Raw genomic sequence first — 27,297 nt, 5'->3', positions numbered from 1 at the left:
TCTTTATCATTCAATGAAACGTGTTGAAACGTGTCATTTACTGACTTCAAATTGTAACAAACATACTCATGTGATTTTCACAAGAGTGGAGTTCAATCAGTGCAAGAAGCATTGTCACAATCATATCACACTTGTGCAGCAGAACTGTAGAGGTTAAGTCTCAAGAGCAATTTCATTACTACTCAATCTAAGGAAGCCATGATTTGACATGCTATCATCAGGTCTTCCCCCCCCCCCCCCCCCCCCCAAATAAGGTGGCTGCCAAAGGACGTTGCAGTTTGAAGATTCCACCTCAGGAAGAGAAGTTCAAGCATTTGAAGCTTCTCATGCAGCTGGCCATCACTTATATTCTTGGGCTGGCACAGCCACTCTGAACTCAGGCAGTAAGAGGCATATACAATCTAGTATACCCTGGGAAATAAGTGTTGTGATAGTGCAGTAATCCCGACCACCATGCTCCAAACAAACACGGCAACAGCAGAAAAATTTTCGCAAGCCCCTGCCCTACTTGTTTTGTACAACATAGTCGGCCGGCTTGTCTGTAACATTTGGTATCGTGCCATTTACGTAATAATAAACATCACTGCAACGGCGTGCAATAATCAATCGGCTTCCACTGTGCCTCTCACAGCGTCACCTACAGACATTAATGTTGACAGTAACACATGTGAAGCCATTGTATCTGCCTCTAACAAATTGTTAAGTGGTAGGAAGAGGAGAGGTGCAGGGAAGGAGAAAGGCAAAGGGAAGGAGAGAAATGTGGGGAAGGAGTGGGTGAAAGAGAGGGTAGGGAGAGTGTGTAAGGATGGCAGGGAGAAGGAGACAGGGGGAGGAGCAAAGAAGATGAAGGGGAGAGGATCATGCTCGGAAGGAGTGGAAATGAATTTTTGAAAGAAAGAGGAAAGAGGGAGTGAATTTTTGAAAGAAGGGGGAAAGAGGGAGTAAGTTTTTGCAAGAAGGAGGAAGGAGAGGGAGAGAATTTTTGAAGGAAGGGGGAAGAAGTGGGAGTGAATTTTAGAAAGGCGAAAGGAGTGAGAGGTAGGACTGGAAAGAGGGGGAAGAAGTGGGGTGAGGATTGGAAGGGGAGGGGGAAGGAGTCAGGGTGAGGACTGGAAGGGTAGAGGGGAGGAGTCAGGGCGAGGACTGGAAGGGTAGAGGGGAGGAGTCAGGGTGAGGAGTGGAAGGGTAGAGGGGAGGAGTCAGGTTAGGACTGGAAGGGTAGAGGGGAGGAGTCAGGGTGAGGATTGGAAAGAGAGGGGAGAGTATGGGAAGGAGAGAGGGTGAGGAATGGAAGGAGAGGGGGAGCATATGGGAAGGAGAGATGGAAGAAGAGGGGGAGCATATGGGAAGGAGAGATGGAAGGAGAGGGGGAGAGTATGGGAAGGAGAGAGGGTGAGCACTGGAAGAAGACAGGGTGAAGATTGCAAGGAACAGGAAGGAATGGGGGTGAGTACTGGAAGGAGATGGACAGAGGATTGGAAGGAGAGGGAAAGAGGGTTGGAAGAAGGAGAGAGAATGGGAAGGAGAAAGAGCAAGGACTGGAAGGAGAAAGGACAGGATGGGAAGGAGAAGGGCTGAGGATTGGGAGGAGTGTGGCAAGAAGAGAAGGTAAAGGGGAGAAGATTGGAAGGGGAGGGAGAGAGTATGGGAAGGTGAAGGGGATAAGATTGAAAGGAGAGGGGGAGAGTATGGGAAGGTGAGGGGGTGAGAATGGGAAGGTGAGGGAGTGAGGATGGGAAGGTGAGGGAGTGATGATGGGAAGGTGAGGGAGTGAAGATCTACAGGGGATGGGATGAGGATCAAAAGCTGAGGGGGTTTGGACATGAAGGTGAGGGGGTTAGGATGGGAAGTGACAGGCTGAGTATGGGAAGGTGAGGTTGTGAACTGGAATGAGAGGCGGAAGGATGGGAGGGTGAGGGGGTGAGGACTGAAAGGAGAGGGGAAAGGATCAAAGGGTGAAGGGGTGAATGTTGGAAGAGACAGTGGAGAAAGACCAAAGGGAAAGGGACAAGGGCTAAGGGGAGAAGGACAGAGGAGAGAGTAGAAGGACACTAAAGAGACAGGAGAAGGACTAAGGGGAGAGAAGAGAAAAATGAAGAAGACAGGGGAGAAGGACGAAAAAGACAGGGGAGAAGGACGAAAAAGACAGGGCAGAAGGACAAAAAAGATACGGGACAAAGATGAAGGCAAGAGGAGAGAACGATGAAGACAAGGGGGAAGGATGAAGGGATAGAGGGGGAAGCATGAAGGGGTAGAGGGGAGACGGATGAAGGGGAGACGGATGAAGGGGAGAGGGATGAAGGGAAGAGGGGCGAAGGGGAGAAGGGCGAAGGGGAGAAGGGCGAAGGGGAGAAGGACAAAGGGGAGAGGGGAGAAGGACAAAGGGAAGAGGGAAGAATGATGAAGGGGAGATGGGAGAAGGATGAAATGGACAGGGAGTGGGAGAAGGAGGAAGGGGATGGGGAGTGGGCCAAAGGGGAAAAGGATGAACGGGAGATGCCTGGTCGGGAGTGGGGAGATAGACAAACTGGAGAGACGTGTCGGGTATATATATATATATATATATATATATATATATATATATATATATGAGAGAGAGAGAGAGAGAGAGAGAGAGAGAGAGAGAGAGAGAGAGAGAGAGAGGTGCGAACATGGGACAGTGGGGCAAATGAGAGAGGGGGGGGGGCGAACGTGAGGGAGTGGGGCGAACGTGAGGGAGTGGGGCGAATCAGAGACAGGGGAACGAACGAGAGTGGGCCAGAGGGAGAGTGGGGGTGGAGGCAGAGAGGTGGCGAAGGTAGAATGGGGACGGAGGTAGTGAGGGGGTGGAGGTAGAGTGGGGGGCAGATGTAGAGTGGGGGCAGAGGTAGAGTGGGGCGGAGGTAGAGTGGTGGGTGGAGGTAGAGTGGGGGGCAGAGGTAGAGTGGGGGCAGAGGTAGAGTGGGGGCGGAGGTAGAGTGGTGGGTGGAGGTAGAAGGGGGGCTGAGGTAGAGTGGGGGCAGAGGTAGAGTGGGGGCAGAGGTAGAGTGGTGGGTGGAGGTAGAAGGGGGGCTGAGGTAGAGAGGAGGGCAGAGGTAGTGAGTGGGCAGAGGTAGAGCTGGGGCAGAGGGAAAGAGGAGGCAGAGGGAGAGTGGGGACAGAGGAGGAGCGGGGACGGAGGGAGCAGAGGGGGAGGGGGAGCAGAGGGGGAGAGGGAGCAGAGGGGGAGAGGGAACAGAGGGGGACAGGGGCTGACGTAGAGAGGTGGCAGAGGGAAGAGGGGGCAGAGGTGGAGAGGGGGCAGACAGAGAGGGGGGGCAGAAGGTGAGAGGGGGAGAGGGGGCAGAGGTGGGGTGGGAGCAGAGGGGATAGGGGGCAGAGGTGGGGTGGGAGCAGAGGGGGAGAGGGTGCAGAGGGGGAAGAGGGAAAGAGGGATCGGAGGGACAGAGGGGGGAGGTGGGATGGGGGGGGGCGGAGTGACAGAAGGCGCAGACTGACAGTGGGGGCGGAGGGAGAGAGGGGGTGGAGGGTAGCCATTACACGCACTTTTACCATGACCCGTTGCCGAAAATATCCATTTTTTTTGTCTTAATTCCTGTACTACAGTGTTGACCATGCTCATAAAGCTGAAAGTGGTTTTTAAGATGAAAAGCAGCACTGTCAGTCACATACAAGTGTTTAGGAAATGCAAAGCCTCTACATGCCACATCATCAATTATCATGCTGACAGCATAGCATGCATGTGCACTGTCATGAACGAGATCACTGACAGTAGCAAATCATTGTGATGTTCCAAGGAAATGAGCAACATATGTGAATATTGATACCTGTGATGTGTGCCAGTGGTAATTTTGAATTTCGTTCTGCAAAGCAACAGAACAGTTCTCAGCAAAGTCAAAATGAAGAACTAATGAGGCAGTATTTTGGCATGTTGCTGATTTTACTTCTGCTATGGCCTGTCTTTGAATCCTCTGGATATGACGGTGACCTATTCCTTTCATGACTCAATGCCTAACCTCTGCAACAAACTTCTCTGGCTATACTGTCTTCTTCACCAATTCTCCTCCCTCCCACAATGCATCCATTATGTCATTGTCAGTATCCTGAGGGTGTAAAGCTTCAACAGTCATCAGTTTAGCACGAGAACACATTGCACACTCCTGCAAGCAACATTCATCTTGCGGCTCTTGACACATACACAAAAGCATCTGTTCCATCTCTGTTTACTTCTTTCCTGTGGCACTGCTTATGGCGAAACAAACAAATTTCAAATTAGTGCAGTAAATATGTGTACATACTTTGTTCACTGACTTGCATTTTACCCATTTTGGTCATAAGGAGTAGAATTTTGTGAGACCAGTTTTTAAATTCTGGTTCTCCTTTTTTCATTAGAAAATATGCTTCTCTTATTGATACTGTCACATACCTTGTTAGCTTTTCACCATTTTCACTGACAGACATAACATCAGACTGGCTAAGACTTTGTCTGCAGCAATCTTTGTCATCACTTAGGTAATGTTCCAGAGAAACAGGAACCATAGCATCTTGTAACAGATGCCCACAGTAAGAACCTGGGCATGCCCAAATACCTTTCTCATTCTTTATTTTACAAGCTTTTGAAATCAAATAATAAGAGGAAGTGTCTGCTGCTGCTTAGAGTAGCTATCTGGGATCAGTGTCAGTACCTTCTCAGTATAGGCGGGTGCCGAGATAGCAGTATTTAGATTTTGAAACCCCACATCACATTTCATGCAAATGTCATTACCTTTAGGTTCTGCACTAAGTACATCTACATTATACACTTCACAAAGTTTTGAAGATGTTGCTTGTGTAAAACATGTTTCAATTTCTTTCACTTTTCTTTTTACACACAGTTTTCTTCTTGCCCTTCTTACCTTTACTGGATGTTTAAGGGGGGATATAGTAGGGGCTACAGATGGAATGCTAACATTCAATGCATCAACAACTTCACACCCTGGAATATAAATAGCTGCACTCTCTTCTTCAGTTTCACATTCGGGTGATGGTGATTGTTCAAGTGAGTTGCCACTAAATTTCTTCTTGTGGTGAGTGTAGCAATTCCTGAACGAGGGTTGTGATGCTAATACTGTTACTTGAGGACCAAGCTATTTCTGCAATACCTCTGACAGGTTTCCAAGAGCTGTGAAGTGTTTCCACTTTTCTCGAACACCACCTTCTTGAATCTTTTTTCGTAGGCCACACACTTCACTCTTTCACTACTGTATTTCCTCACTGACATTGTATCTAACAAAAAATTCAAACCAAACACAAAACAATGCAGAATGCTTTATGTCAAGTTATCACTCGTTTGTTATAAACAGAAGAGCACTAGAAATAGTGTTGCCAACATGCATATTTTACACTAGAAATTCGGTGATGCAAAATATGCAGAATGTTGAAAAATTTTTAACACTTTACACAGAAAAATATTGCCCATTGTGTTTGCACTGCCTATTAACATATCAACCAAACAATATTTTCTGTAATTCTCACAAGTAGTCAGATGGGGGTTTTCGAGTAGCCTAAATACTTCGTAAAAACTCATAAAAATGCAATTTTTTACATTTTTAGTAACAAATATTTACACAAAACAGATAGCTGGAGCAGAGAAGATACAATTGATAATTAAATCAGTAGTATCTGGTAATATGACAGAAAAGAAAGCATTCTGTGATTTTCCCAATTAGAAAAAAAAGTTTTTAAGTGGAAAAATTAATGTAGATTTTGTATTTTTGTCTTTTGTAAGTTAAAGGAAGCCCACAAGTGTGTGGGTGTCAACTAAATTTCAACACACTAAGAGGGAGCTTTAATGCAAAACATCTGCCAGGTACCCAGCACTTTTGGTTTCTTAGGTTTTTTTTCTTTTTTTTGTTCCCTATCTTTTTAAGAGTTATTTACAAAATATACATTTTTCAAAGGGCCTTGCCATTTACAAAACTGAAGATAAAACAAAAATACTTTATTTCTTAACACTTATGACATAGAGGTCTAATACACATTTTTTTACAGAGAAATTCATGACCACGAGCTGACATGACCTGTATGATTTGAGATAAAACCATCCAACATTAAAATGCTGTAAATCACTCCATAATGAAATTGGAACCATTCAAATGGGACTTGCAAAACCTTATTCCTTAACGGGATTTTTGGGTGTTGTCATTACTTAGTTCATCATAGAAATTCTGAACAAAAATGCAATGAACACATTTAACATAGTATCTGATAAGACATACCTTTTGAAGAAGTTCATTTGGTATTACAGGGTGCTTCTGACTTTCAAGAATGGTGTAATATTGTTCAGAAAATTTCTTGGACACTTTCCTTTTCCGTGTCAGTGGCATAATGGTTAATACTGGCTACTCACAACTGCATAGATGGTCTCAGCAGAAGTAGGTACTTAAAAGTTTGTCATTGCACCAGTTGTAGTTCTCCTACAAGTGCAAAAATAAACTTTAGTGTCCAATCCCAATCACTTGTAAAATGAATTTATAAATCGAGAGAGACAGATAGAGAGAGAGAAACCAGAAAAAGTATAACGACTCATCACACAATCAAATGCAAAATTAACAGTGAAATTCCAGGACATATTACACAAGAAGAGATAAATAAAATATGGAAACATCTTATTAGGTAAAACATTTCTGTTTAAGCTGACAACATACCTCAAATAAACACAACAAATGTGTGTGGTTGGTACATCGCAAACAATATCATTTCCCTAAACAGTCGTGCAGCAATACCTGATGCTCCTACAATAACCATTCAACTACATTGCACTGTTTAGATACACAATATTGGGACTGCAATTGGAAGGTGGAGTGGAGTGGATGAATAACATCTGTACTGTCACTAGCATTTAGGGGTCAAATAAACCTTTAAAAAAAATTATGGAGTCAAATGGAAATTTCCCCCCCCCCCCCCCCCAAACAGCACACTGTTTTACCCAGTTGCTCTTCACTGAATCCCACACGCTTTTTTCTCCATTTGGTTTTAACAAGGTCAAATACACATTTGTTGAGAGCTTGTAGCCTTCCAGTTAAATAACTCAATAAGTACACTAAATTAATATTATTTTGTACAGCCATTTCCACTAACTGTAGGCTGATATGGTTAGCCTGCCCATCAAACACAAAGTGGCACTATGACTGAGTGACTGGCGATCTATACACCATTTTTCTAAGAGAAGGATAAAAATCTCAGTGAACCACAGGTAAAACTGAGGCTCCTCCAATCCGCCCATTTGTTGAAGCAGCATACAGTGCCCCTAGATATGCATTAATTGAAGTCCATGGACTCTGATATGCACCACCATTATATATGATCAGTCATCGCAAATACGTGCCATCAGCGGTGATGTAGGCTAAAACGATTGTTGATTTCCTACCTGCTCACCTGCTCCAACAGACACATTGTTCAGTGGCTTTCACTTCTTGCCATGCGCTCCTACCCTAGTTGAATCACGCCAAACCCAGATTGGTTACAATTGTAGACAAAGAATGATTTTTCATAATCTTTTAGCTCACATTATTCACTTCATTTTAGAAGGGATAAACTACAAATGGGTCTCTAGCATTCTTCTGCAACTTCTGAAAGTGCTCAGGTTTCTTAAAAAAATACAGGGGTCGTGTTTCATACCAATTCTCACCAGGATGACCATCTTTAAATGGAGTTTTAATGTATTCTGTTTACTATATTGTTGCACCAATGACTGAAGTTTCTCTGCTGCTCAGACATCCCATTTCTGTGCGAACAATTTACAGCTCACCAGTGTAGCTTCAATATGTGGAGGAAGAGCTTCAGGATGCTCAGGCCCTAATTTATCCCGAAGGTCATTCTGACAGGAATAAGAAATTCCAATAAAATTATGCAACTCCTGTAGACAACGTCAGATTTAATTTCTTCTTTTCATTCTGTATTTCCAAAATAAATAAATAATAATTTCTTATCTATAATGAGGTGGTTTATGACAGATTTTGGGACATCATAAGCTTCTTTTGCTTCCCTAAATGTTTTAACTTTATTTATGGCACCATACACAGACCAAACTTTATTTATAGCACCATACACAGACGTTGACACATCATTTACATGGGGACTGCAATCTGGATGCTTTTTCATTTAGATTCTTGGTATTTTCCACAACCTGGCTTAGAATAACATCATCATATAGTTTTGCAATCTCCACCCAGTAGCTGTGCTCAACTACCTCAGCCTGTAATTTCTAGTGGGAGAGTGTAAACATGCAGTGGTTCTTATTTAGCTTGAAATTAAGTATTTCCATTATTATAATCATGTTTGGGAACGATAAAATAGCTTAATAAACCATGCATGTGTTTCAACTTGGCAACAAATCAACAAAAATAATAATATTTCTTTCTGATAAAATACAGATCAATTAAAAAGGGGGAAGTTACATCATAAAAAAAAAAAAAAAATGAATTGAAGAAAGATAGCTGGAAACAATATACAATCACAACAAACATATCACCAACAAAATTTTATACCTATTGTTTTCAATTACCCCTAGTTTTCAAATACCCCACTTGATCCTATCAATTTATTCTGGCAAACAGTTTGGTGTTCACTGTATACTTACCAGTAGCAAAATCTATTACACTGTAAGTGTGTGTGTCATTTCACAAAAAAAAATTTTAACTGCACACACAAGTTTCCACTTCTCAAACAACGTGCAATGTTTACATGGTATATTATGAGCTGTTAGGCAGTATTTTTAACAATTTACATGTTGGCAAGCAAACATGTTTTTTTAATAATGTCGGAATTCATCTATTCAGTTAGCCTTGTTTCTGCATGATGGAGCTCCTTATCAGTGGAAATATATTTCACCAGTCCAATTTCACAATCTGTGAATTGGTCACAAGAGATCCATTCCCTGATTACCCATGTTTCTACTCTTAGGTTATTAATGTTTGGGTTGGGTGGTGGAGAAAAAGGAGGGAAGATTGGGAGTCAACACTGTATCAATAATGAATTGAAATAATGTCTACTGAAATATTATTTTTACAATTCACTGACCAGTCACAGTTCCACAATGCACAACTGCAAGATGTAGTTATGTTTATTTACACATTTGTCATACACTTATTTAACATAATGTGATGCGTACTTAACAATGTAAATGGTGTTTGGGATATTTCATTTATTTCGGTTGAAAATGTCAGCTGAATGTTTTGTTCATAATATGTCATGTATTTCTTGTGGATGGTGGCTTGTTTACTAGATCACATCGGTCTAGGGAAATGGTGAAACACACAAAGGAACAAAGTTTTGGATTTTGCAATACACAAAAAATGCATATGCAATTTTTTGCTGTGGCAGACTAAACAGTAACCTAGCCTGAGATCTAGCTTAGGCAATAGTCTGGTTAAGAGGAGACAAAACCAGTAATTGAGCCAAACTTTTTTATTTAGTAATGTTGTGCATACCATAGCCTTATTTACGTCCCTCATCAACACTGCTAGTTTTCCACTACGGTCTGCGATTTGCAGTTCTTAGCATGTCTGAAGGTGTTAATGAGAAGAAAATTGCTGGTTCAAAGCCTGTATTCCTAGAGAGCTCCCTTCAGTGTGCCAAATTTTGTTTTGCTAATGTTTCTCATTTCTTAAGCTTGTATCTCTGCTATGTATATGATGTAATCCCTCTATTTATAAAAATATCAAATCTGATGGTTGCCAGAGCTAATATATCAACAAAAATAATCAATTTTTGAATATGTAATTGGATGGATAAAAAATCAAATCTACTCTACTAGTGGCGGCGGAAAAAAAAAGAAAAGAAAGAAAAGAAAAACACCACCCACACCTCCACACACAGAAAAGTTAAGGAAACACACAAGATTTCAGAGCCAGTGGCTCCTTCTGGTGAAATGGTTGTAGGGGAAAGAAGAGGGGGGAAGGAAAATTACTGGTTAGGTTTAGGAAATGGGGAGAGTTATGGAAAAATTGCCCAGGACCACATATGTGGGCAGGCTTACCAAATACGATGAGGGGTAGAGATTTGAACCTTGATACTTCTGAAAGCAAGTCCTAGATTATCAGATTTAGAATAGATGGATCTGACTGTGTAAAATAAAAAAGTTAAAACTTGCATTGTGCAGGGCACTCATAACATGTAGGTTCATCACTGAAAATAAATGCAATACAGGCTACTGATAACCTCCAACAAGTTGTTCAAGATAAAATTCTGTGTCTGGGAAGCAAAGTAGCACAATTTCAATGAAGCCTAAATCATATTTGTAATAGGCCTGCCAGGATACAGCTTCATTTGTGCACACTGCTCCAATACATGGTGAATTACGTAGTGCTTAAAAGGCATATCTCCATTTCACACCAGCTAAATCAGCCAGGAACTGGAGCAGATTTGTGTGTCCCTTTAAAAATTAAGCAGTGGGCAGACATTACAGTCAAGGCGAAATTGCAGGAATTAAGACTTTAATCTCTGCAGCTGTTTGGTATATAATTCTTATTTAACTCAAATTTGAGGCTCCTCATGATAGATGGTGTCCCCAAAATCTTGGTTGTGGAGACAGATTGATCTGGCAGTTAGTTCCTTATTTATTTCATAAACCATATTCACGATAAATGGTATGACAAATGGTGCTCACATTGAACATTTATAAGGTTCTTGGTAAAACTGTTTGAGTTGCTCTTTCATTTAACATGTCATTTTAACTGTAAGTTTAATATAATAAATATTATAAATTGTTAAAACCCCAATGTTCATTTATAAACACCCTGTATTTAATCTACATTTGAAAACACATCTTCTGTCTGGCTGATATTTCATTTCAATAGGTAAATTGTCAGAGTTTTTTTGCTGCACATTTCTCCCTTTTCTGTGCATGAGTCTGATTCATTAAAGGGTAACGTAGATTAATTTTGTGTCTACTGTTGTACATGTGAATCTCTGTCATACACTAACTCAGATGGATTATTGATAACTTCCGTAGGTGATTAAAAGTACTGTGAGGAAGTGATCAATGTCTCCAGCTTCTTAACAGATACCTACAAGATGTAGCATCTGTGTTAAGTCACATACATATAACACACTTTCCGTTATATATCACCGTAACGTCAAGTGATTGGCACATATCATGTAAATGTATCAACTCTCAAAAACGTAAACGCAAGCCACAACTTAACCCTTACCAGAATCTCAACTAAAAAACGTAAATGGAAAATGTTTTTACATAAAGTATAATTACTTTTTAACAGCTCAACACTGACAACCGTTTGAAAAACATCCCATTAAGCATTTAGAAATCGCCCTCGTCGAAAATTTTAAGACAGGAAGCAACAAGTACCTAATGCCAGCGGGCCCAGCACAATCTATCTGATACGACAAAATATTTTATACTAATCACATCCCTCAAATATTAAGTGACGTGTGTCTCGTACAAAAACTGCAAATGGTACTTCTGTTCGAATTCATTCATTCGACTACGGTAACGAATACAGGCATTGTTATTCTCACATTGTCATTAACTGTAGCTCCGGCTGTGTGTTTTCTGGGATTTTTGCAGTCAGTAAGCAGAAACGTTTTTCTTTTTAAAAAACCACCGCCTAATCGCAACTCACGATTATACAACTTACAAACGAGCTGTGGATTACCAACATCACATTACAATGGCATTGCATGAGTTTTACTCTACAATACGATCCTGTATAAAAAGCCTTTCATTTCATGCTTAATTACACACCACAGGGCAAGCTGAATAACCTGTTTCTGGTAAGGGATAACTAAAAGTTTATAACAATTTCTGGGGCGCAAATAATATCTTCGTTTTTTTTGTTAGCAATAATATCTGTATTATACAACAGTAATGCTCCATTCCATGTAGAGCATCAAACTCATTCACTCTTTATACTGAATGTCTTTCGTAATTTAAGTCAATATACAAACCAAACATTCGTTAACTTTGGCGCAAAATTGGTTCAAACATTCTGTTTATAAACTATCAGCACAATGCCACCAAAGCTTCTATGAATACAAAGATAATCCTAATCATAATACACGTCTTCTGCAGATGTTGCCACCACTATGATCTTTGGTATTATTATAAGTAATTTAGGCGACTGAGAGCCATTTTACAATGAAATACAATTCGCCAATTTAATACTAAGAAAAACGTGATTAATATATACAAACATATGTGCAATATACACATACCTTTATTGAACTGGGGACAAGTGTCGGTCGGAGGACCCATCCCAGCATTTGCCTGAGGTAATTTAAAAATTCACGGAAAACCCAAATCAGAATAATCGAAGTGAGCTTGAGCCTCCATCTTTGCAAATATGAGGCCAGTCGCGTGATATGTTTCTATTTAAAGTCGCGTTTCCATGAGCAACAAAAACTTCCACAAATATTTACTCAAACCGTCGCCCTCGAAGACCAGTGATTGTTCCACCAACGAGATTTGTTTTCCTGCTGACACTTAATCCCAGATGACATCAATTAAAATCAGTCAAGCAGCCAAAAACGTTATATGGTTCCACAGACCTTTTCAAGATGCAAATATCTATGATGTATATATACAGACTGAAGCAACGAATGAAACTTTGTACCAAGGCCAGGATTCCAACCTGGGTGTTCTGCTCACTAGGCGGATGCACCAACCACTACACCACAATGGCACAATGGCTTCGCACATCTACACAGACTACTCTAGCACGCCTCCCCCCATTCACGCCTCAGCTAACGTCGTATTTTCCCCAAACTAGAACACCATTGCAGAGGCTCTCCATTTTACCATTTTTACCATATTGTCATTCATTCCCTTAGTCTGCATACATGCATCATAGATGTTTGAGGCGTGAAAAGGTTTCTGCAACCATATAGTTTCATTTGATTACAGCACCTAGACTTGGGTTTCAGGCAGGATCCCCAGTTCTTTCAATCCTGATGTCTCTTCCAATACAGCTGGAGAGCCTCTGCAATACTGTACAAGTTTAGGGAGATTACCAAGTAAGGTGAGATATGAATGTGAATTTGGATTGGGGGAGGATATGTGCAAGGGTAGTCTATGCAGTTGTGCAAAGCCACTATGCCAGGATGGTGTAGAGGTTGGTCATGTGCCTAGGGAGTGGGAGATCTGGAGTCAAATCCGAGTCTTAACACAAATTTTCATTTGTGGATTCAGTCCACATATGTAAGTTGTAAATGCAGTTGAACAGATTCTAGCTCAAGAGCGCACAGGAAATTTAATGAAAAAGACATTGTATCACAAATATGCATTTCTCACAGAAATCATTTGGAGATGCAGACACCCTGATAACAGTGTCGTGGAAAGAGAAAGAAGTGCCATTGGAAAATTTGATGAATGAGTAAAACTACTTTTAAATTCGTTCTGAGCAATATTTTTTGTTCTGTATAGAAGTCACATATAATTATCTGAGGGGACATGGCAACACACCATAATTTCCAAGTGACATGGAGATATCTGGAAACTGTACACTTCTCTATCATTATTATAGTGTGCTTACTGAATTCCTAAAATCACAATTCCAAGCTTTTTATGTCCAATTCTGGTTATTAAAAACTTTCTGGCAGACTAAAACCGTGCTCCGAACCGAGACTCGAACTCATGACTTTTGCCTTTTGTGCGTAAGTGCTCTACAAACTGAGCTACCCAAATACTACTCGCAACCAGTCTTCATAGCTTTAATTCCGCCAGTACCTCGTCTCCTACTTTCCAAACTTCATAGAAGCTCTCCTGCAAGACTAGCACTTCTTGAAGAAAGGATATTGCAGAGACATGGCTTAGCCACAGCCTGGGGTTGCAGAGTGCAAGTTCATTCTGGAATTCTCGTTATTATTTATAATACCTTAAAGGTAGAGCTACATTAGAAAGTAAGGCATTTTACTTGCAGTCAGGCAGCAGCAGCTGGCCGAGACAGACGCAGTAACAGAGAAGTAACCGATTTTGCGACTTTTACGAGTTCCTAGCCAGAAGCGAATTTTATAATATCATCTGTGTGCTTTAATAGTTTAGATTCTTGAATTTCTGCTTGTTAATTTAATATCTAATAGCCGCAGTTCTCCCGTTTTTGTTTGCATCGGAAAGTAAACCGATTTTGTGACATATTACAAGTTCCTATCAGGGGTGACTTATTTTGTTTCACATGAGTGCTTCGGTAGCTAGGTTTTTGAATCTCTATATAATAATCTAATTTATTAGACACAGTTCCTGCGTTTTTGTCAGTTTCTACAGTAGAGTTCCGCAGCACATGCCGATAGTCTGTTTATCTGGATACTTTAGTTTTTCATGGTCTTTAGTATGGATACGGACTGTGATTATTGTGTGCAGTTGCAAGCCAAGCTGGTGACACTCCGCTCTAAGCTCCAGGCTGTGATGGCTTCAGTTACACAGCTTGAGGCTGCAGTGGATAGGCACCACTGTTGTCAGCTGGCTGTTGGGATCCAACAGACGTCCTGCACATACAAGTCCTCTGATTGGTCCTCACTGGTGGCCAGCCCAGTTAATCTCACACTGAGATTGACCCCTTACCTGTGGTCGAGTGAGAAGTCGCTCTGGGGCATAGCAGGTGGTGAAAGACTTCTCAGGCACCCACATGGAAGGCCTCCCCAGTTAGTCTGACAAACAGGTTCCATGTGCTGTCTGTGGCTGACACTGTCGCTGAACCAGATGCCATCGCCTGTCTTGTTCACCTACATCTACATCTACATCTACATCTACATGATTACTCTGCAATTCACATTTAAGTGCTTGGCAGAGGGTTCATCGAACCACAATCATACTATCTCTCTACCATTCCACTCCCGAACAGCGCGCGGGAAAAACGAACACCTAAACCTTTCTGTTCGAGCTCTGATTTCTCTTATTTTATTTTGATGATCATTCCTACCTATGTAGGTTGGGCTCAACAAAATATTTTTGCATTCGGAAGAGAAAGTTGGTGACTGAAATTTCGTAAATAGATCTCACCGCAACGAAAAACGTCTTTGCTTTAATGACTCCCATCCCAACTCGCATATCATATCTGCCACACTCTCTCCCCTAATACGTGATAATACAAAACGAGCTGCCTTTTTTTGCACCCTTTCGATGTCCTCCATCAATCCCACCTGGTAAGAATCCCACACTGCACAGCAATATTCTAACAGAGGACGAACGAGTGTAGTGTAAGCTGTCTCTTTAGTGGACTTGTTGCATCTTCTAAGTGTCCTGCCAATGAAACGCAACCTTTGGCTCGCCTTCCCCACAACATTATCTATGTGGTCTTTCCAACTGAAGTTGTTCGTAATCTTAACACCCTGGTACTTAGTTGAATTTACAGCCTTGAGAATTATACTATTTATCGAGTAATCGAATTCCAACGGATTTCTTTTGGAACTCATGTGGATCACCTCACACTTTTCGTTATTTAGCGTCAACTGCCACCTGCCACACCATATAGCAATCTTTTCTAAATCGCTTTGCAACTGATACTGGTCTTTGGATGACCTTACTAGACGGTAAATTACAGCATCATCTGCGAACAACCTAAGAGAACTGCTCAGATTGTCACCCAGGTCATTTATATAAATCAGGAACAGCAGAGGTCCCAGGACGCTTCCCTGGGGTACACCTGATATCACTTCAATTTTACTCAATGATTTCCCGTCTATTACTATGAACTGCGACCTTTCTGACAGGAAATCACGAATCCAGTTGCACAACTGAGACGATACCCCATAGGCCTGCAGCTTGATTAGAAGTCGCTTGTGAGGAACAGTGTCAAAAGCTTTCTGGAAATCTAGAAATATGGAATCAACTTGAGATCCCCTGTCGATAGCGGCTATTACTTCGTGTGAATAAAGAGCTATCTGCGTTGCACAAGAACAATGTTTTCTGAAACCATGCTGATTACGTATCAATAGATCGTTCCCTTCGAGGTGATTCATAATGTTTGAATACGATATATGCTCCAAAACCCTACTGTAAACCGACGTCAATGATATAGGTCTGTAGTTCAATGGATTACTCCTACTACCCTTCTTAAACACTGGTGCGACCTGCACAATTTTCCAATCTGTAGGTACAGATGTATCGGTGAGCGAGCGGTTATATATGATTGCTAAGTAGGGAGCTATTGTGTCAGCGTAATCTGAAAGGAACCTAATTGGTATACAATCTGGACCTGAAGACTTGCCCGTATCAAATGATTTCAGAGGAAACCTCTCAGCCTGCAAGATCTGGACAATCCCAGAGGCTAGGATTATTGGTAGTTGGGAGCTTCAACGTTAGGTGCATTATGGGGCCCCTTACGGATATGGCTGCCAAGAAGGGGAAGAAAACCAGTGGGCACTCTGTGCACTCTGTGTGCATACTGGGTGGAGTCATTCCAGACGTGGAACGGGTCCCCCTGGATGCCATGAAGAGCACAGGGTGCAGCCAACTGCAGGAGGTCGCACACGTCAGTACCAATGATGTGTGTCACTTTGGATCAGAAGAGGTTCTCTCTGGTTTCGAGCGGCTAACAGAAGTGGTAAAGGTTGCCAGTCTTGCTTGTGAGATGAAAGCAGAGCTGACCATTTGCAACATAGTCAATAAGACCAATTGCAGACCTCTGGTACAGAGCTGAGTGCAGGGTCTGAATCAGAGGCTCAGACGGTTCTGTGACTGTGTAGGCTGCAAATTATTTTACTTGCACCAAAGGATGGTTGGGTTTTGGGTTGGCTCTGAGCACTATGGGACTTAACATCTATGGTCATCAGTCCCCTAGAACTTAGAACTACTTAAACCTAACTAACCTAAGGTCATCACACAATACCCAGTCATCACGAGGCAGAGAAAATCCCTGACCCCACTGGGAATCGAACCCGGGATCCCGGGCGTGGGAAGCGAGAACGCTACCGCACGACCACGAGATGCGGACTGGGTTTTGGGTTCTGCTGAATAGGTCAGGAGTTCACTATATGCAGGAGGTGGCTACACGGGTAGCAGGGGCTGTGTGGTGTGGACTGGGCGGCCTTAGGTTAGAGGGTCTTGGGAAAACACAAAAAGGACTTCAGCCACAATGGGTGCAGGCCAAACACAGGAACCATCCACATAACAGCTGTAAATTGTCGTAGCTGTGTTGGGAAAGTATCAGAGCTCCAAGTGTTAATGGAGAGCACTTATGCTCAAATTGTTATAGGCACTGAAATCTGGCTAAAGCCGGAGATAAGCTCTGCCGAAATTTTTGCGAAAAACCGAACGGTGTTCCGAAAGGATAGGTTAAACACAGTTGACGGTGGCGTGTTTGTTGCTGTTAGAAGTAGTTTATCTTGTCGCGAAATTGAAGTAGATAGTGCCTGTGAGCTAGTATGGGCAGACATCATTGTTGGCATCTGGAATAAAATAATAATTGGATCCTTTTACCGACCTCCCAATTCAGATGATACAGTTGCTGAAAGATTCAAAGAAAACTTGAGTTTGATTTCAAACACCTGACTCATATGACTATAGTTGGTGGTGACTTTAATTTACCCTCGATATGTTGCTGAAAATACATGTTTAATTCCGTAGGTACGCATAAAATAAAATCCGAAGTTGTGATAAAAGCCTTCTCTGAAAATTATTTCGAGCAATTAGTTCATGAGCCCACATGAATAGTAAATGGTTGTGAAAACACAATTGACCTCTTAGCAACAAATATTCCTGAGTTAATAACGAGCATCAAAACTGATACAGGGATTAGCGAACACAGGGTTATCGTAGCGAGCTTGAATATTGTAACCCCCAAATCCTCCAAAAATAAAGGAAAAATATACCTTTTCAAAAAAGCAAATAAAAATTCACTTCACGTCTTCCTACGAGACAATCACCACTCCTTCCAAATTAACAATATAAGTGTAGACCAGATGTGGCTTGAATTCAGAGAAATAGTATTGGCAGAAATTGAGAGGACAGAAATTGAGAGGGCAGAAATTGAGAGGGCAGAAATTAAAAAATTTATACCAAGTAAATTAACAAACGACGGAACTGATGGCCCTTGGTACACAAAATGGGTCAGAACACTGTTGCAGAAACAACGAAACAAACATGCAAAATTTAAACAGATACAAAATCCCCAAGATTGGCGATCTTTTACAGAAGCCTGAAATTTAGCGCAGACTTCAATGCGACATGCTTATAACAGTTTCCAATGAAATTTTGTCTCGAAACCTGGTAGAAAATCGAAAGAGATTCTGGTCGTATGTGAGGTGTGTTAGTGGCAAGAAACAATCAATGCCTTCTCTGCGTGATGGCAATGGAGATACTATCAAAGACAGTTCTGCCAAAGTAGAGTTACTAAACACAGCCTTCCGAAATGCCTTCATAAAAGAAGACGAAGTAAATATTCCAGAATTCGAATCGAGAACAGCTGCCAACATGAATAATGTAGAAGTAAATATCCTCGGAGTAGTGAAGCAAATTAAATCACTTAACAAAAGCAAGTCTTCTGGTCCCAACTCCATACCAATTAGGTTCCTTTCAGAGAATGCTGATGCATTAACTCCATACTTAACAATAATATACAACCGTTCGCTCGACGAAATATATGTACCCAAAGACTGGAAAGTTGCACAGGTCACACCAATGTTCAAGAAAGGTAGTAGGAGTAATCCACTAAATTACAGGCCCATATCGTTAACGTCGATATGCAGAAGGATTTTGGAACATATATTGTGTACGAACATTATGAATTACCTCAAAGACAATAGTATATTGACACACAGTCAACACGGATTTAAAAAACATCGTCCTTGTGAAACACAACCAGCTCTTTACTGGCATGAAGCGTTGAGCGCTTTTGACAAGGTATTTCAGATTGATTCCGTATTTTCTGGATTTCCAGAAGGCTTTTGACACTGTACCACACAAGTGCCTTGTAATGAAATTGCGTGCTTATGGAATATCGTCTCAGTTATGTGACTGGATTCGAGGCTTCCTGTCAGAGAGGTCACAGTTCATAGCAACAGACAGAAAGTCATCGAGAAAAACAAAAGTGATTTCTGGCCTTCCCAAAGGTAGTGTTATAGGCCCTTTGCTGTTTCTTATCTATATAAACGATTTGGGATACAATCTGAGCAGCTGTCTTAGGTTGTTTGCAGATGACACTGTAGTTTATCGACTAATAAAGTCATCAGAAGATCAAAACAAATTACAAAAGGATTTAGAAAAGATATCTGAATGGTGTGAAAATTAGCAGTTGACTCTAAATAACGAAAAGTGTGAGGTCATCCACATGAGAGCTAAAAGGAATCTGTTAACCTTCGGTTACACGATAATTCAGTCAAATCTAAAGGCCATAAATTCAACTAAATACTTAGGAATTACAATTACGAACAATTTACATTGGAAGGAATACATAGAAAATGTTCTGGCGGAAGGCTAACAAGAGACTACGTCTTATTGGCAGGATTCTTAGGAAATGTAACAGATCTACTAAGGAGACTGCCTGCACTACACTTGTCTGTCTTCTTTTAGGATACCGCTGCACATTGAGGGATCCTTACCAGATAGGATTGATAGAGTACATTGAAAAAGTTCAAAGAAGGGCAGTATGTTCTGTATTATCGAGAAATAGGGGAGAGAGTGTCACTGAAAGGACACAGGACTTGGGGTGGACATCATTAAAACAAAGAGGTTTTTCGTTGCAGCAGGATCTTTTCACGAAAATCCAATCACCAACTTTCACCTCCGAATTCGAAAATATTTGTTGACACCGATCTATACAGGGACAAACGATCACCATAATAAAATAAGTGAAATCAGAGCTCATACAGAAAGATATAGGTGTTCGTTCTACCTGTGCGCTATACGTTTTTGGAATAATAGATAATTGTAAAGGTGGTTTGATTAACCCTCTGCCACTCACTTAAAATTGATTTGCAGGGTATCCATGCAGATGGAGATATTACTTAGCAGTTAGTCTTTGTTTTTATATTTAAGGTAAATTAAGATTCTGACAGGTCACTGATGCAGTAGTAATAATGTATCCCTTATCTAATTTTGAAACCAAACTTTGTACTGTAGTACTAAACAGTCTTCATTAATCATTACACCAGTAAGAACACTGTTGTGCTTAAATGGGAATTTTAATTAGGTCAAGAGGAGCTTCAAAACTCTGAAGGCACAAATAAATTTTCTGTTTACACTTCATCTTAATAGTTATACTCAATGATTAATTTAATAAATTACTATCTTATACTGAAGTTAATATAACTCTACAATACAAACCATTCTGCAATAATATGAACCTCAGGAAGACAAAACTCTCAGATACAATGCTTTTGGCATTCATTGCATTATGTTGAATGATGTTGTGTTACTTTATTGCAAATCATTGAGCATAAGGAATTGCTGAAGCCAAGAATGAGGTTCTTATCATAAGGTTGAAGAACATTTTAGCACTTCTCAAGTTTATATTTATGTAGCTGAAGATAAAGTGTGCTTTTTTGATAAAATTATGTTGATTTACATATACAAATGACTGAAGACATGTATTGTCCAATGAATGGAAGCAGAATGAGATCATAGCCACTTAGGAGCAATGCCTTACATTCTTGGACAGTGGTGGGGCAAGCTGCATATACTAAAGTAATTCATATGGCTTTTGATGCTTCTAACTATCAGGCAGACAGAGAGCCAGTAGGATGTTTCCACGGACCATGTGGCTGGCCAGTGCTTTCTGAGGAGACACAAGCGCAAGTTTGTGTTGTCAGTCTCAATGGAATATAACTTACAATGTTCTTATATTTTTACGTTCTTGAAGCAAGTTAGCATCATAATATCAAAAATAATTATACACTGTCCATTTCACATTTCCTCACATAGACACGTTACTCAAGTTGTGGCTGTAATCTGCGTTTGCAGCTGGGCCTGCGCATCTTTGGTTGCTCAGGTTTATGGTGACATGACCGGAATTCGGTAACAGCTGCCATTGTTTTCCAAGGTGCACCCCCAGCCACAGCCACAGTGGGCTTCCAGTAACAAGATGAAGAAGAGAAGCACTGACCAGTTGGATTTTACTACTAAACTATATAGATATTTTATCAGCAGAAGTAATGTTATTGTGGCTCCTCAGTAGGAGGAGCAAGAAGAAAATTAATAGTGTTTCTGCAGCACACAATAGTGGAGATTGTTATATTATTTTGAGTAACAGACGCCTTCTAAACTACAACAAAAAATCCAAACCTTATTTCAGTTTAAATGTCAGTCACTCTGCACATGTTTCGGCTAAAGTTATTTAAAATCAAGTTTTTTTCTCTTTCCCACGGTTTCGAAGGTATAATTACTCTTTTTTACACAATATGTGAGTTTTATTTATTCATCATTTCTTATTAACAGTGGGTGTCTTCAAATGGTAACTGAAATACCTTCCTCTCACGCTATCTCACATTTCTCCTTTAAAGAAAGGGGAGTGAAACATTTGGAAGCTAGCCATTTATTGACACTCTTGTATATTATTTAGATAATAACTTCAGATTAGTATGCAATCACTGGCATAAAAATCCTTATTTACTCTTCCACCATCGATGCATTCACAGCAATGTAGTGAGAAATACACTGAAGTGACAATAGTTATGCACATATACAGATGGCAGTAGCATTACATAAAGAAGGTATAAAAGGACAATGCATTCATGGAGCTGTTATTTGCATTCAGGTGGTTCAGGTGGAACGATGGCTGACGTGATTATGGCCACACAATGGGAATTAACATACTTTGAATGAGGAACAGTAGTTGGAGCTAAACAAATGGGACATTCAATTTTGGAAATCGTTAGGGTATTCAATATTCTGAGATCCATAGTGTCAAGAGCATGCCACGAATACTAAATTTCGGGCGTTATCTGTCTCCATGAACAAGGCAGTGGTTAACTGCCTGCACTTAACGACCGAGAGCAGTGGCTTTTGTGTGGAGTTGTCAGTGATAACAGACAAGCAGTACTGCATGAAACAATTGCAGAAATCAATGTGGGACATACGACGAACGTATCCATTAGGACAGTGTGGCGAAATTTGGCGTTATGGACTGTGGCAGCACATGACTGACGCCAGTACCTTTACTAACACCAATACATCCCCTCTAGCACCTCTCCTGAACTCGTGACAATATTGGCTAGACTCAAGAGGACTGAAAAACCGTGGCCTTTTCAGATGAGTCCCGATTTCAGTTGGTAAAAGTTGATTGTAGTGTTTGAGTGTGGAGCATACACCAAAATGCTGTGGATCCAAGTTGTCAACAAAGCACTGTGCAAACTGTTGGTGACTCCATAATGGTATGGGCTGTGTTTACATGGAATGGACTGAGTCTCCTAGCCTCAACTGAATCAATTATTGACTGTAAGTGGTTATGTTCAGCTACTTGGAGACCATCTGCAGCCATTTATGAACTTCATGTTTCCAAACAAAGATGGAATTTTTATTGATAACACACTTGCTCATTATTGGGTTGTAGACCATTCTGATCTGTTCGAGCAAACGATCTGGCCACCCAGATCGCCCTAGATGAATCCCATCGAACATTTAAAGGAATTAATCCAGAGGTCAGTTTGTGCACAAAATACTATAATACTTTCGCAACTGTGGACAATTAACTATAAAGTTAGCATTGATTAAGATTTCTGCAGGGCCTTCCAATGATTTGTTGAGTCCATGCAACATCGAGTTGCAATATACCACGCAAAACGTGGTTTGACGTGATGTTAGGATGTATCCCATGACTTTTGTCTCCTCACTGATATCAGCAGTATTTTTTAAAATGCCAGTTGCTTACAAATTGTAATAACGTAATAAAAAATTAACATTCTAATTTAATAAACAAGAAAGACATCATGTTGTTAACATCATCAGTTTCAAATAATTTCAGTCTGTTCTGGCAAAGTCTGAAATTTCTCATTTTGCCACACGGGTACCCATGAGGTCTAAGGACACCTTGCCTTGGTTCGCACGGCTTCCCCCATCAGAGGTTCGAGTCGCCCTCGGTCATGGGTGTGTGTGTTGTCCTTAGCGTAAGTTAGAGTTGTTGTTGTTGTTGTGGTCTTCAGTCCTGAGACTGGTTTGATGCAGCTCTCCATGCTACTCTATCCTGTGCAAGCTTCTTCATTTCCCAGTACCTACTGCAACCTACATCCTTCTGAATCTGCTTAGTGTATTGATCTCTTGGTCTCCCTCTACGATTTTTACCCTCCACGCTGCCCTCCAATGCTAAATTTGTGATCCCTCGATGCCTCAGAACATGTCCTACCAACCGATCCCTTCTTCTAGTCAAGTTGTGCCACAAACTTCTCTTCTCCCCAATCCTATTCAATACCTCCTCATTAGTTACGTGATCTACCCACCTTATCTTCAGCATTCTTCTGTAGCACCACATTTCGAAAGCTTCTATTCTCTTCTTGTCCAAACTAGTTATCGTCCATGTCTCACTTCCATACATGGCTACACTCCATACAAATACTTTCAAAAACGACTTCCTGACACCTAAATCTATATTCGATGTTAACAAATTTCTCTTCTTGAGAAACGCTTTCCTTGCCATTGCCAGTCTACATTTTATATCCTCTCTACTTCGACCATCATCGGTTATTTTACTCCCTAAATAGCAAAACTCCTTTACTACTTTAAGTGTCTCATTTCCTAATCTAATTCCCTCAGCATCACCCGACTTAATTTGACTACATTCCATTATCCTGGTTTTGCTTTTGTTGATGTTCATCTTATATCCTCCTTTCAAGACACTGTCCATTCCGTTCAACTGCTCTTCCAGGTCCTTTGCTGTCTCTGACAGAATTACAATGTCATCGGCGAACCTCAAAGTTTTTACTTCTTCTCCATGAATTTTAATACCTACTCCGAATTTTTCTTTTGTTTCCTTTACTGCTTGCTCAATATACAGATTGAATAACATCGGGGAGAGGCTACAACCCTGTCTCTCTCCTTTCCCAACCACTGCTTCCCTTTCATGCCCCTCGACTCTTATAACTGCCACCTGGTTTCTGTACAAATTGTAAATAGCCTTTCGCTCCCTGTATTTTACCCCTGCCACCTTCAGAATTTGAAAGAGAGTATTCCAGTCAACATTGTCAAAAGCTTTCTCTAAGTCTACAAATGCTAGAAACATAGGTTTGCCTTTTCTTAATCTTTCTTCCAAGATAAGTCGTAAGGTCAGTATTGCCTCACGTGTTCCAACATTTCTACGGAATCCAAACTGATCTTCCCCGAGGTCGGCTTCTACCAGTTTTTCCATTCGTCTGTAAAGAATTCGCGTTAGTATTTTGCAGCTGTGACTTATTAAACTGATAGTTCGGTAACTTTCACATCTGTCAACACCTGCTTTCTTTGGGATTGGAATTATTATATTCTTCTTAAAATCTGAGGGTATTTCGCCTGTCTCATACATCGTGCTCACCAGATGGTAGAGTTTTGTCATGACTGGCTCTCCCGAGGCCATCAGTAGTTCTAATGGAATGTTGTCTACTCCCGGGGCCTTGTTTCGACTCAGGTCTTTCAGTGCTCTGTCAAACTCTTCACGCAGTATCTTATCTCCCATTTCATCTTCATCTACATCCTCTTCCATTTCCATAATATTGTCCTCAAGTACATCGCCCTTGTATAAACCCTCTATATACTCCTTCCACCTTTCTGCTTTCCCTTCTTTGCTTAGAACTGGGTTTGCCATCTGAGCTCTTGATATTCATACAAGTGGTTCTCTTCTCTCCAAAGGTCTCTTTAATTTTCCTGTAGGCAGTATCTATCTTACCCCTAGTGAGACAAGCCTCTACATCCTTACATTTGTCCTCTAGCCATCCCTGCTTAGCCATTTTGCACTTCCTGTCGATTTCATTTTTGAGACGTTTGTATTCCTTTTTGCCTGCTTCATTTACAGCATTTTTATATTTTCTCCTTTCATCAATTAAATTCAATATTTCTTCTGTTACCCAAGGATTTCTATTAGCCCGCGTCTTTTTACCTACTTGATCCTCTGCTGCCTTCACCACTTCATCCCTCAGAGCTACCCATTCTTCTTCTACTGTATTTCTTTCCCCCATTCCTGTCAATTGTTCCCTAATGCTCTCCCTGAAACTCTCTACAACCTCTGGTTCTATCAGTTTATCCAGGTCCCATCTCCTTAAATTCCCACCTTTTTGCAGTTTCTTCAGTTTCAATCTGCAGTTCATAACCAATAGATTGCGGTCAGAATCTACATCTGCCCCAGGAAATGTCTTACAATTTAAAACCTGGTTCCTAAATCTCTGTCTTACCATTATATAATCTATCTGAAACCTGTCAGTATCTCCAGGCTTCTTCCATGTATACGGCCTCCTTTCATGATTCTTGAACCAAGTGTTAGCTATGATTAAGTTATGCTCTATGCAAAATTCTACAAGGCGGCTTCCTCTTTCATTCCTTCCCCCCAATCCATATTCACCTACTATGTTTCCTTCTCTCCCTTTTCCTACTGACGAATTCCAGTCACCCATGACTATTAAATTTTCGTCTCCCTTCACTACCTGAATAATTTCTTTTATCTCATCATACATTTCATCAATTTCTTCATCATCTGCAGAGCTAGTTGGCATATAAACTTGTACTACTGTAGTAGGCATGGGCTGTGTGTCTATCTTGGCCACAATAATGCGTTCACTATGCTGTTTGTAGTAGCTAACCCGCACTCCTAATTTTTTATTCATTATTAAACCTACTCCTGCATTACCCCTATTTGATTTTGTATTTATAACCCTGTAATCACCTGACCAAAAGTCTTGTTCCTCCTGCCACCGAACTTCACTAATTCCCACTATATCTAACTTTAACCTATCCATCTCCCTTTTTAAATTTTCTAACCTACCTGCCCGATTAAGTGATCTGACATTCCACGCTCCGATCCGTAGAACGCCAGTTTTCTTTCTCCTGATAACGACGTCCTCCTGAGTAGTCCCTGCCCGGAGATCCGAATGGGGGACTATTTTACCTCCGGAATATTTTACCCAAGAGGACACCATCATCATTTAATCATACAGTAGAGCTGCATGTCCTCGGGAAAAATTACGGCTGTAGTTTCCCCTTGCTTTCAGCCGTTCGCAGTACCAGCACAGCAAGGCCGTGTTGGTTAATGTTACAAGGCCAGATCAGTCAATCATCCAGACTGTTGCCCATTTTCCGGTTGCATGTCCATCACAAAACTGGTTATTTTGTTTTTTCATTCCACTGAAATAGTAACTTAAACGTTCTATAGATTACTTGAAAGATTCTTTTATGAAAACAGAGTAGAACTGCGGCGGCGCGGTTCTTTCCGTCCCTTTACGACGTACCTGCACCTACCTGTGAACATTGTCTCAGCAGATCATCAGTAGGAAAGCCGAGTGATACCTACTGTACTTCGACGTGAACCAGGCTGCAATTTAAGTCACTAATCTACGTTTTGGGAGAAAGTTTTCACACAAATGAAAGGTTGGAAATTTTGTCCTCAATTAATATATTCTGAAACTTAGGTGAACAAGTATCACTGCCAAGCCCGTGCTAGTCTTAACACAGTCACTCACAATCCCTTTCACTCACGTTACCAAGTTTATGGTGCATTTCCCGAAAACGTAACAGCTACAGAAATACTGATTGTTTTTGATTGATAATGCTCGCCAAATATTAAGTCTGTCGGTACCAAATGCAGTCACAACTTTTTAGCCACCGACTTGCTCACTACGCTACGCGGAATTTATGTCCTCATCACAAAATTCACTTAAAAATTCCGAAATTTCTACACACACATCGGAATAATTATGCCGTCACTTTACAACACTTTTGATGTATGAAACACTGCTAGATCCGGCAACGTATCATTTCCATTGGAACTACTACTACACACGTCCGAACTGTTTCATGCCTAGGCTTCCACTCTCTTCTCTAGAACACTCTAAGTCTTCTCCACCAGCAGATAAAGGTGCGCGAAGAATATTGCTTTACCATTGGTCAGTTTACTCAACAGACAATAGCAAAAACAACATTCTCCCGTGGCAAACTGCGCTTTTCATCAATAACCAATAGCAAAATAGTAAACCTAACGACTGTACTTTTTACCGACGCAATTATCTAATATGCTGAAGTTTTGCTTATGCATAAAGTTATTTACTATTTTTATTTATATCTGAATTAACTTTCCCTTTACCATAAACTTACTTCACAAATCTATTCCACAAAAATCCCTTTGTTCATATCCATACTTCTTCGAAATGTTCCCACACTAAATCCTTCATATTAACCTTAAACCACACTCAAGCATCATTCATGCTGCTAAAACACTT

At 40.9% G+C, this 27,297-nt stretch overlaps 1 protein-coding gene across 12 annotated transcripts in view; it reads right to left on the bottom strand.

Moving 5' to 3' along the window:
* LOC126187508 (condensin-2 complex subunit G2-like) overlaps positions 1–12,005 on the bottom strand; it is a 275,551-nt gene extending 263,546 nt beyond the window's left edge. For all 12 annotated transcript variants that reach the window (XM_049928641.1, XM_049928640.1, XM_049928639.1 and 9 more), the window contains exons 1-2: positions 11,926–12,005; positions 6,237–6,434 (exon numbers count right to left, since the gene is read on the bottom strand). In XM_049928641.1, the coding sequence (XP_049784598.1) occupies positions 6,237–6,344 (108 nt within the window). In that variant the 5' untranslated portion in view covers positions 6,345–6,434; positions 11,926–12,005. The remainder of the gene's footprint in view (positions 1–6,236; positions 6,435–11,925) is intronic.
* Between the last annotated feature and the right edge of the window lie 15,292 nt (positions 12,006–27,297).

The sequence above is a fragment of the Schistocerca cancellata genome, chromosome 5, assembly GCF_023864275.1.
Source record: "Schistocerca cancellata isolate TAMUIC-IGC-003103 chromosome 5, iqSchCanc2.1, whole genome shotgun sequence".
Classification (NCBI taxonomy): domain Eukaryota; kingdom Metazoa; phylum Arthropoda; class Insecta; order Orthoptera; family Acrididae; genus Schistocerca; species Schistocerca cancellata.
Note: the sequence above shows the minus strand (reverse complement) of the source record. Positions and strands in the feature narration are given on the sequence as shown.